The sequence below is a fragment of the Siphateles boraxobius genome, unplaced genomic scaffold, assembly GCF_051911475.1.
Source record: "Siphateles boraxobius isolate OS27281-9 unplaced genomic scaffold, OSU_SipBor_1 77, whole genome shotgun sequence".
Lineage (NCBI taxonomy): Eukaryota > Metazoa > Chordata > Actinopteri > Cypriniformes > Leuciscidae > Siphateles > Siphateles boraxobius.
In genome coordinates, this window is record NW_027509205.1 from 16,597,297 (window position 1) to 16,609,996 (window position 12,700).

Consider the following 12,700-nt stretch of genomic DNA (forward strand, 5'->3'; position numbering starts at 1 on the left):
TCTATCTATCTATCTATCTATCTATCTATCTATCCATCCATGTATCAATCAATCTATATGCATCAATCAATCAATATCATCTACCTATCCATCCATCCATCCATCCATCTATCATTCTATCTATATATCCAATCAATTATCCATCCATCCCTCCATCCATCAATGAATCTATGCATAAATCAATATAATCTACCTATCCATCCATTTATCCATCCATCTAAACAATCAATTATCCATCCATCCATCCATCCATCCATTCATGTATCAATTAATCAATCAATCAATCTATGTATCAATCCTTCAATGTATTTATCAATCAACCATCTATGTATCAATCCATCTATATGTATAAATCAATCTAAGTATCATTTAATTAATGTATCAATCGATCATTCAATCTATGCATCAATCAATCAATCAATGATAATCTATGCATGTATCAATCAATCAATCAATCAATCAAATCAATCTATGCATGTATCAATCAATCAATCTCTATCTATCTGTCTATCTGTCTGTCTGTCTATCTATCTATCTGTGGCCTATAAACTTTCAAACTTCAAAATTGTCTTTTCAACTATTTTCAAAACTTTCAAAACACGGTCAATTCAATATTCAGATTTGTCTTGACAAACATTGCTTTTTTAGATAAAATTAGAATCATGTTAATTATCTTCATTCATTTTAATTCTACATTCTTACATTCAACTTCGAATTCTAATTAGCATCTTTTTTGCTACCTCATTTAAAATCCATTCCTAATTCAATTCTGAATATAGCACAAGCCTATACTTTCTAGGCCTGCTTTTCATGCGGCCTCCTCTCTGGTGTTTTCCCCTGTGGTAAAGTAAGAGGTGTACGCAAGTGCATAGATTACCAGCCCTTAACCAATCATCTGAGACAGGCCCGCTCTGCATTAACAGCAATGACCTTCCCACCAGTGGTGACAGTCACCTGTCAGCAACATCTCACTCCTGGCATTTTCAGGGCTCAGAGATGAGAAATAATTAGGCCCAACAGTCCTCTAGGGTTAAACCCGGGCCACAAGTCATCATGCCAGGGCTCTGTAACAGGGGTCAGAGGTCAAAATCAGGCAATGATATGATCTCCACATCATAGCCAAGATCCCACAGCTTGTGGGAGGGTCACCAAAGAGAGATCAGGTTATCAGAGCGAGCTTCCCCTCTGAGAAGAGTGATGCGTTCAAATCATAATGAAACCTAACCTGTACCACACTGGAGTTTTCACCAGCCTCCAGTTATAAAGTCACGGAGAGGTGAACATGCATGCAATTCCTTCACAGAGAGAGGCTTGGCCGGTGCATGTCATTCGCTTTGAATATGCACACATTATAACAGTAGAAGACAGGATACGACCGGAAACAGCTCGGATGTGGCAAGCTGGTATTATTTCCAGTCAATAAGAAAAATTAATGTTCCCTCACCTTATTACGAACATGAACCGAGACTGATTTCCTGTCATCTGTCCTGGCAAAACACGGGTGCTGATGGGAAGCAAGCTGTTTCGAACTGAGGGGGGAATGGGGGGGGGGGGGGGACGTTTGTGATGACTTGTTTACCCAGAGCTGTTCAACTGAGGTCAAACGTCTGTAGAAAACACATGGAGGCATGTTGAACACCGCTTTCCTTCACGATTTATAGTAACCAAACATATGGCACGAAGAGAAACGAATAAACCCTTAATATTTGATCTCTATAAAATGAGAGTAAATAACATTAAAATTCAGTTTAAATCCATTTTAAATTCAGCCTTGAGCTAATTTATCTTATCTGGACTATAAAAAAAGTGTGTATAATCTTATTGAGGTGGAGCAGTGCACACACACACACCTGTTTTTTTTTTTCTTACCCTGCAGTCAAACACTTCTGCAACTCCTGGCTCATACCCCCCTACCCCCACCCCCCATCCTCATGCTGAAACCCATTACAGAAATACAATTTCTAATGCCTTCACACAGGCCCGCGATCGACTGCAAACAAATTTATATTCAGCCCGTAAACAGAGAGCAGCAGAGATTTATTTATTGAGCGGAGAGGAGAGAAACAAGCTAGCGCGTGAACCCTGGGTAACCCCACAGCTGACATGAAGATGGATAAGTGTACCATGCAAATGTACAGAGGGAAAGGATATATTGCACTCCGTCATTCAGTGCATTGCTGCCCGTAGAATTCCATTTATTCTTCCAGCTGGGACCAGATCTCTGGGGTTGTGAGAGCACCGTTATACATTGTTGATTATTTGAGATGGTTTTTTAATCACTGCAGAGCCCTAGTAAAACTCTTTATTGGTCATATAAGCAGAAATTCCTCCTTCTGTCCTGTGCAGTAGTTCAAATGTTTAAATGCAAACAATATAATAACTATTAGATATATAATCATCTTGTTAATTTTTATTCACTTTCCTAATTAACATTTGCCCTTTTATATTAATAAAATACATTTTATGCATGTTAAAAAAACAACTGAAATGATCATAAACTCACCTCGTTTTGCCAGAAACTGATTTTAATCTGATTTAATGAACAACGCCAAAGTGCTTCCGATTTCTAGATCTAGAGAACACAGACAGACACTTTTATCCGAAGTGACTTACAGTACATTCAATGTATATATTTTTGTCTCCCAAAACGTAAACGTGATGCAAATGTGCATTTCTGCATTTTCTACGTTTTTATATTTTCCGTATTATATTTTAACGTTGAAATAATTTGACTCAGTATAACTTTTTAATGACTGAGCTATACTGGAGGGAAAGACCATACAAGTCTGAAAGGCCACATCTGTTACAAGGGAACCCAGGGCTGCCACATCTGAACAGATGTGAGAGTGTTGTAACCTCTGAAGGTAATATCTCTGGTGTTCTCTGTCTAATGCTCTATGAGTTTGGAGAAACTTTTTGAAATGTCACATAAAACATAATGGAATGCACATGTGAAATAGTAAAAAATTCTCATATTTTAGACATGCAAACAGTCAAGATTAACAAAGCAAGGCTTTAAAAGTTCAGAGGGTATCTTATAAGGACATATTTCATAATATTTTGGCTTGCATTTATCCAGTGAATTAAGACGTTTCAATACCACATGAATCACATATTAGATTAACTGGGATTTTTTTAACATCAATTATCATATTACATATATGTATAAACTGTAAAAATAAAATAAAAATTATTTGAATCTTGTATAACTTATAAAAAAGTTGAAAATTGCTTAACTTATTTTGATGAGTTTAAGCAATGTAAAAACATGTGTTTTCGTAACTTATTGATCATATAGCCTATATAACCATCCTCAAGTCTAATAGGCTCATCCAATTATTGCTTGGAGTTACAAAAATTCTAATCTGATGGAAAAAAGAAGAAAAGAAAACAAGAGAATGAAAGAAACTCCGTAATAGTCATCTCTTATTTATCGTTGAAAGTAACAAAGGCTAGTCAAAAACTCATTTTAAGGATGTGTACGCTACTTATTACCATTTAGTATGAATTCATTTTGGCTTTTATTTGAAATTACAAGAGAAATTCCTCTTAGAATGAGAACAGTGAAAAGGTTTAAATGCAATTATATGTTTTTTTCTTCTTCTTTCTTTTATGCAATATGTAAAAGGCAGCAAGTGTATAATTAAGTTTAGCATATTAAACTTAGCCTAAAATAAAGCTATTTGTACTTTTTATTTTTATGAAACGATTATATTTAACGAATTAGCTTGCCATTTGTTTTAAAAAATAAATATTTCTAAAAATAAAAGGTTAAATACTTCTTGTATGAAGCGGTTGATTATTGCAGGGGAAGCAGCTGCTAATTATCATCTGACCGACGAATGACCTGCGACGACAGCTGTTTAGAGCACAGATAATCACTCAGAAATCTCATACAATGACTTTATGATTCCATTTTAACATCATTTCAGCTGTTATGTTAGATTCCCCGTGGCCATAGAATTCTACACAGAGTTTCAGTTTTTTGCGAAGTATGGATAGGCTACTCTTTGCGTTGAGGAAATCTGTTTTAAAGATAAATAGATCGGAGTATTAAAAATAGCACAAGAGCAATGCAATTAACGTGTGTTAGGCTACCTGGGAGATGTACGTTTCTAAAATTATTTTCAAAGTTTAAATGAATTAATAGGCATGAACCACAATATCAATGGCTTTCCCATTAACAACTATTGACAATGCAGACTTAAGAACTTATTCGGGTAAGCTAAGGCTGCAATACTGACTAAACCTGTCATTGATTTTCTGTGCGTGCTAATCTAAAACGGACTGGGCCTTCCGAGAGAGAGAGAGAGAGAGAGAGAGAGAGAGAGAGAGAGAGAGAGAGAGAGAGAGAGAGAGAGAGAGAGAGAGAGAGAGAGAGAGAGACTATATGAAGACAGCGTGTCGAAATAATATTTTTTTATGGGTTAACTTAAATTTAAAACACAAAACTATCCGTTAGGAAATTAGCCTAAATGATTTGGATCTGAAACAAAAAGAACAAATAATCTAATAATATCCTAAATGTGACTTTTCACAAATGCCTTGACATTTGTGTAAAATTCATAGAAATCATCCAGCATAATGTAGTGCGCTTTTATTAAATACAATATGATCCACTATGCAATGTAGTACTGATGTTGACCCCTCTTCGCGCACGCGCGAGCGCACACACTCCACGAGACCTTATTAGCGGGTCAAATAAGTCATTCAAACTTGCTTGCTTTGGTAAATTAACGCTCACTCAGATGAAGGAGATGTCCGGCTATTGGCCAAGAGTTAGAGGGCACGTCATCCCCATCCATCACTGATCGAATGTTTCTACAAGGCATGTCCCTGTCTAGATCTGAGCCTCTGTCCTCTTGCGCGCTATGTGTGGCATCTGTGGATGGAGTTTCTGTCGCGTCCAGCCTCGAATGAAAATCAGGAATATATGAGATGCAGCCATGAATTCGTATCAAGGGTTCAGGGACACAACGTCACTTTTCAAGGGCTATCATGCTACTGGAGTAATGCGTCTGCATCAGGACCACGGAGCTACTACTGACTTCCCAAGCAGAGAGGAGGGACATGTCAACAACACCGAGGCGGATTTTCTTCAATATAACTTCACGAATCTTAGTGCCACGGCCACAGGCACGTGTTCAAAGCCCTTTGAGGACCCTGGTCCTGCAAACTCGACCAGACCCCCCTTCCCCCATAACCAAGACTTCTGCAGACCAGTGCACACCGTTCGACCCCAAGTCCCCTCCTTCCAAAGCTGTCGTGAGCAGGGTCTCTCCAGAACGGGCTTCTCGCCTTCCTCAGACACTTTCAGAACTTTCTCCGGCGCGCTTTGTGAACTCGGCCCTGTCAACAACACACACCTCGTTGCGCACACATGCGACCGCCCAGTGCATCACCCTTCAATTCAGGACAATAGCACCAGGCACGAGGCTCTAAACACGTTAAATGAGACATTGCACAGTGAAAAGACATTCGACTGGATGAGAGTGAGGAAAAATCAGTCCCGTGCAGGTAAGTTGACTAGTTTTCTAGTTCGACAAACTTTTCTGCAGCGCATCTTAATTGACCATGAAGTGGCCACATTCTCTGCCAATTTTCTTTTAAATTCTAGGGATGTGATTTAAAATAATAATGCGATTGCTAATTGTGTTTTCAATTAAAAAATGATTTTAAGAAAGTAGTGTATCCAAAGTTGGACAGTAACTTTTCAGCACTTAATACTTGGAGGAGGAGCTAAGTGTGTAAGTTTGGCTATACTTGAAGGCCAAATATTTAAACATGCACTAACAAATATAGTGAAGCATGTCGACTTATGAGCAAATTTAAAGTGCTCCTCACTATAAATCAATCCTCACTTTAAATGTACTCATATCAACACGCTTGTAGGCTTATATGTCTATAGGGTTTAGCTAATATCACCACCTCAAAACATCCCTACATAATATAATCACCTAAAAATAACAGTGAAACCATCATGTACTTAAATAAAAAGTTAAAAAGTAGGCCTATGTGTGTATATATATTATATATGTGAGTGTGTGTGCTTGTCTGTGTAAATACACACACACACACACACACACATATATATAAATACTATATACACACACACATATTACCTAAACACAAACTTTTATGTTAAATGCGATTGATCGATTTGACAGCACTAATATATACATATACACACACACATATATATATATATCTGTATATATAGGCTATATATATATATATATAGGCTATACATATATGTAAATATATATACGTGTGTGTGTGTGTATGGTGCATACGGCTTAGATTATTTAACATTTACATGTCAGACTATAAGTATACAGTAAGCAAAAGTATGAAGCAGATTATGAAACATCCTCTGCAGATGTCAGGGACAGATAGTTCTTGCTTCACAAATCAGGCTGCTTGTTTTATGGAGAAACCTTTAAAAATTAAGGAGAGTGTAATATATAAGATCCGCTCTGGTGCCTAAATGGGTCAGCAACAACATGCCAGGCAGAATTCCTCCATTTTTATAAATAGCACTTTCCATTTCATTCTATTCACTATGTTCATCCCTTTAAAAATTCTCTCATTGACAAGAAGCAGCCCAGGCTATATTTAAAGGAGTCCAGCACCCCCTAGCTCTCCATTCAGAGCCAAATAAACTTCGGAGGAATACTTTTCCTCGACAGAGCCCTAAATCTTAATAGAGACCAATGTTTATATGCTGCAATTAATTTTCTATATTGAATGTCGGAAAATGTCTGTCAGAATCGCAGCGTAATCCTTAACCAGAGTAATGATTGGATAGGTCTGCGTTTAATGCAGTTCAAATGTGAGTTACTTGACATGTGCTCATAAAATGTCACGCTCAATGACATTTGACCTGTATTATGTCAAAGTATTTCATGTTTGTTGTGAGAGCCGTGCGTTAAATTGTGAATCGCTCGTCCCCCTCAATAAATCACAATATAATGTAATAGGTTGATGGTAAAACCAAGAAGAGCCCTGTTTGATTTGTCATTTCCTACGAATCAGTAATACAGCATTCATATGGTTTCCAGACTGTCAGGGAGAAGAATGTCTGGCCAGGCCACACTGATGATCTAAAATAACTCACAGGCAAATATGTCAGCGAAAAGGTCATTTTGGGCTATATCGCCCAGCGTATGAACAGCAGCTGTGGTCAGGAAATAGGATAGAAAGGCCTGCTATATGAAATCCCAAATGCTTGAAGGCCAGGCGTTCACAATTTGTGTACCGTTTTGTCTGTTGTTTGTTTTGCTCCTGCCTGTCCACCCACACATATAATATACACACATTATATATATATATATATATATATATATATATATATATATATAGAGAGAGAGAGAGAGAGAGAGAGAGAGAGAGAGAGAGAGAGAAGCGTACAACTTTTTGCACTCATTCTTACCTAGATTTGAACTTCACTGTCCCTTTAAGCACATAAGGCTTAAAGGGATAGTTCACCCAAAAAACTATCATAATTTACTCACCCTCACGTCATTGTATGCATTTCTTTCTTGTGCGGAACACAAAAGAAGATATTTAGAAGAATGGTGTGTTCAAAACAACATTGGATTACCATTGACATGCATACAGGTTTGGAATGACATAAGGGTGAGTAAATTATTTCATTTTGGGGTGAATTTTCCCTTTGAAGAGAAGTATAAAATAAAATGGTCACTATAAGTTGGGGCTCTCCCTCTGTGATTAATGTCTTGGTTTTATGGCAAGCCTTATGGAGAAAGCATTGTATGATGATATATGAGAGGTCTGTCAACAAGTGCTTAAGATAATACTCACATCAACACAGCAGCCAAAGTCAAATGTTAAATGGTAGGGCGAATGTTTATTGCCTGCTCCTTTACTGAAGTTCATTAAAACCTAATGAAAAAAAAAAAGATTATTATTAAAGGGAAAAAACATTAAAGGGATAGTTCACCTGTATGACTTTCTTTTTTTCCTCATAAAAGAAGATATTATGAAGAACATTGGACCCCATTGAATTCGACTGATGAGACATTTTTCACAGTATTCCTCTTTGCAAGTCAAATGGGTTTGGAACGACATGCGGCTGAGTAAATGATGGTAGAATTTTCATTTTTGTGTGAACGGTCCCGTTAAATCAGAGATTCCATGCATTGTGAGGGTTATTGTTCTTACTGGCCAACATCAAATGTTTCCTATTCTCAACATGAATAAAAGCTTACACAGAGTGTCTGACTGGATCCCCCAGTACAGTGCACACAGTCCCAGTGCGTCATTCTTCAATTATACCCTGACAGCACCTGAATTACTGTGGGCTGGATGCCAAGATGACCGAGGCAATCTGTATCGATCCCCCACCCCCCATTCCCCTGCTCTCTTTTAGGCTTAGTGGGGCACGTCATCCCTCTGGCTGGTTGGCCATTTCCAAGTTTGCAAGTCATTCCTCAAATGTTTCGTTTGATTCCTTTATGCCTTCTGGCGACTGCCAATTCTATTATCCAGTTACTCATTCATCAGTGTTTTCATGCACACTTTTTTATTTCCTAAGGAAATTGCTTAATTACTTCATATTTGTCAGTGAATGCACTGATTGTTAGAATATCCCTTGTGAATATTAGAGGTGACCCTACAATTGCTTTTTTTTCCATCTCTTTGTTTACTTTCAGTTGCACAGCGAGAGCGAGATAAAGACCAACTGAATGATCAACTGTTTGTGCTCTAAGCCTAAGAGAATGTAGAGTTTATTCAGCTCATTGGAAAGTGTTTTAATTGAAAATGCTCATGGACCTCATTGCAGGTTAATGCAAATAAATATACAATGTTTTAGTTGCATTAACAAAGAGAAGTATTTTAGGAAGATATTAGTATTTTGTGATTGCGTTTGCAACCAAAGCATTGTGTATTTATTTGACTTTTGTCTTTGTATATCCTGCGTCGGGTCAGACTGTACGTCCATGACTGCAATGACATGACCAAAAACACACACACACACAGAAACATACACATGGTAGGCAGATGGCACTGAGGTTAGAGAGACACTTGCAACTGTAGCAGTATGTGAGGGAGGGCTCAATGCCTCTGTAACACCCCAGGGGATTTTCCCGTCCAACCCGTGTGTGTGTGTGTGTGTGTGCCCCCTAAAGGAATGTGCAACTTCCTGTGAGCTTCCAAAAGCAAACAACACAAGCAAACAACAAACATTAGTTTGATTTCCATTAAGACAGCTGTTAGTTGACTAGCTCAGTTAAACTGCAGATTTAACGCTATTCTAAAATTAACACTGTAGACAAAGGCACATTTAGATACACTAGGTTTTTTGTTATTAATTTACAGGAAATTCAAATGTTGGGCAAAATGGAAAAACTGGAAAGCAGCAACTTTGGAATATTTTTATGACAGGCTGTGATGGACAGTGCATGTGACCCCTGACCTACAGTTATCTGTGAGGAGCAAACAGACAGTCTTCTATTTAGCTTACTGAGACAGGGTTTGCATACAGATGAAGGTCAAGCAATCAAAAACTCATCCTCAATGAAAATTACCTTCACTGAAAAGACACAAATGAGTGACCATTGCAGAAGCCTAGCAAATGATATTTCTGCTGTAGAAAAATAAAAATGTGGAATCAAAAAAAGTTGTTTATATGGAAGATTATAAAGACTTTTCAGTGTCATATTACAGTTTAGAGATTTTGCATACTTGAAAATGTATCGCTCTTTCTCAAACAAAAACCATATTCCTCTCTCAACCAAAAGGCAGATATGGAAGCTAGTTCAAATATCATTGTTAAACTCACTTTTAAACAATAGACTATGATGCACTGTTTTATATGTAATATACATGTCAAAAAATTATATATATATATATATATATAGGTGTGTATGTGTGTGTATATATATATATATATGTGTGTGTGTATATATATATATATATATATATATATATATATATATACATATATATATATATATACATACATATATATATATATATATATATATATATATATATATATATATATATATATATATATATATATATATATATATGATCAAGACTTTATAACAACTTGTGTCTTTATAGTGCTTTAACTCATCAAATTAAGTTAAGCATTTTTCAACATTTTTTATTTTATACAAGATACATTTTTAAGTCAGTTTAATTAAGTTTATTAGATTGTACTTAATGTAGGGGAGCAACTTTTTTTACAGAGTAGTTATTTTTAAATCTTAGAGCACAATATGAATATAATACTATTATATGGTACCCTATATCCACTGTTTTTATATTCATAACGTTTGGTGTGTTATTAATTTAAAATCATATTGCATAACTAAGATATAATAAAATAGTATTATATTAATATGGTGCTCTGTTTTTATAAATCAGTAGGCTACCGATAAATTCGTTTCCAATTATTCGCGGTTTAAAATTTCAAGCATTACTAATAAATGCCAATAATATTTTAGGTAGCAAGTGTATAACTGAATATATTAACAGCAAACGTATTAACAGTAATACTAACAGTAAAAAGTTTAAGTGTTTTGTTTTCCATGTTTGTCAACAAAATTGCAGGTGACATTTTAGTCGATCAGAGATTAATATGAATATAAAATAATGAAATCGTTGTTCGTGTGTTGTTGTTTTTTTCATTCAAGAATGGTAAGCACTGAATTAAACCTTGAATCTTTTTATATAGACCTGTGTGTGTTTTTTTTATTAATATGTATTGCATTTCCTTAACAGCTATACATCTGGGGAGATGCTCGGACCCGGAGCTGAAGACGGACCACGGACGAGATGCTGACGAGGACCCCTCGAGTGGAGCCCCGCGAGCTAATTTTACCACCAAACAACTCACAGAACTGGAAAAGGAGTTTCATTTTAACAAATACCTGACTCGAGCTAGAAGGATAGAGATCGCGAACACTCTCCAACTGAGCGAGACTCAAGTGAAGATCTGGTTTCAGAACAGACGCATGAAACAGAAGAAAATGCTGCGGGAAGGCCTCGTTCCTGGATTAATCCTGATTAATACTGGCTGTGATGAGGACTCGAAAAAAGCACACACTTGTTCATCTCCTGACAAAAGATAATTTCAGTAGGGTAAGATTTTGGGCACTGCTGCTATAGGCTATAGCTACAATGTTAACAATCACGTGAATATCATGCGCGAGAGCAAGAGAGTGATTCTGTTGAACAAAATGTAGTTAGGCCTACACACCCAAAATTAAGTTTGCCCCTAAACATACATATTTATTTATCTATTCAACTGTATTGTTTAAGAAATTAAAGCAGTAACTCTCTATGATAAAAAAAAATAAAGTTTGCTCACCTGTTGAGTCTAGCGGAGAAATAAAAACGCACTTAATAGTCTACCTTTTAATATCTTATAGCCTAAGTGTTTTATTTGCTACCTGTTTTGTCATTATGAATTTGCTTTTGTTATTAAAGATCAGAAAATGAATCGTTACAATTTATAGATCTAATCATGGTCATAAATTAATCAGGGTAGGCTAAAAGTGCCAAGAAAATTGACAAAAATGATATTTATTTGAAATAAAATAAAAGTGGGGGGAAATGCAAGAAAATAAAATGAACTCGGTTTTTTATATTTTATATAAACTAATATTACGTTATATTCTATGTCTAAGTGTGTGTTTAAAATAGTTTACTAAAATGTACAGTGTAGGCTCAATTATTGCCTCTTAATTTAAAAAATAAAATAGATTATTATTTCTGACACTGCTCATCTGGTTATTCTTCCAGGCTTTACAACACAAACCGTGTTGATTGTAGCCTAAAAACATTCATTTTATTTTTAACAAGCAGCGAACTGAATATCCGAGAAAAGGTAGGCCTAATTATTTTTGAACTACTATTTGATGTATTTTATTTAATGCAATTAAAATGTAATTATTTATGAAATAAAACATCTTTAACGTGCATCATGTAGGCTACAGTAGCCTATCGGATGCGGGCAGATTTAGTCGCGCGCACGAGCGCAGGCTGCACTCATTCAGAAACACTCAACAGGTTTGCTGCCGTTTCGCAGACATACTGTGTCTGTCATATCCATGCTGCTTGTGCTTTTATCTGCAAATAAAGAGCGCCGCACGATGATCGGTGATACTCGTCTTTCTAAATAATGGCGAAAACCTGTCAACGTACAAAGTGCCTCCACTTAGCAGTGTATTTTCACCAATTTATGGCTGGAAGAGGTTAAATCGAGTGCCACGGGCTGAACCTACTGATACCAACTCCTCATTTTGATATAGCATCAAAGCAGTGCATTGAGAGCTAGAAGAACGGTGACGAATAAAGTGAGACTTGTGATTTATTTATTTTTTTGGCAGCGTTTACATTTCGAATGCATAGCCTATCCTCAAAGTGCCTTTATTCATATGGTATCTTTCAGATATAGCCTACTTTATCATTTTAAAATGCTATATGGATAAACATGGAGTTATTTGCCCTGCAGGTTCTCCCCTTTTGTCACTATTCTATTCGTGGATGGACACAATATTTGATCTGGAATGAGAGAGGGGATTATCGTAATTTCTGAACGATCGATTTATCGATGTTGAGTGGATTTAAGCTGATTGAATTTTAATTGATTTTTCGTGATGGGTCAACCCTTGCAGCATTTAAATGCAAGCCATATTTTATTCACTCATTTATTGTTTTCAGT

The 12,700-nt window shown here is 36.3% G+C and overlaps 1 protein-coding gene across 1 annotated transcript; it reads left to right on the plus strand.

Annotated features, from left to right (window-relative positions):
- Window positions 1-4,690: 4,690 nt before the first annotated feature.
- Window positions 4,691-11,647, plus strand: hoxc1a (homeobox C1a). Its single transcript, XM_077218925.1, has 2 exons — window positions 4,691-5,517; window positions 10,756-11,647. The coding sequence occupies exons 1-2, from the start codon at window positions 4,947-4,949 to the stop codon at window positions 11,103-11,105; spliced, it is 921 nt and encodes a 306-aa protein (XP_077075040.1). The 5' UTR covers window positions 4,691-4,946; the 3' UTR covers window positions 11,106-11,647.
- The last annotated feature ends 1,053 nt before the right edge of the window (window positions 11,648-12,700 follow it).

Excerpts from the sequence above, each read along its gene's own strand:
- hoxc1a (XM_077218925.1), top strand. The coding sequence starts at position 4,947 with ATGAATTCGTATCAAGGGTTCAGGGACACAACGTCACTTTTCAAGGGC. Across the intron at positions 5,518-10,755 it reads GAAAAATCAGTCCCGTGCAG|CTATACATCTGGGGAGATGC; the intron begins GTAAGTTGACTA and ends TTTCCTTAACAG.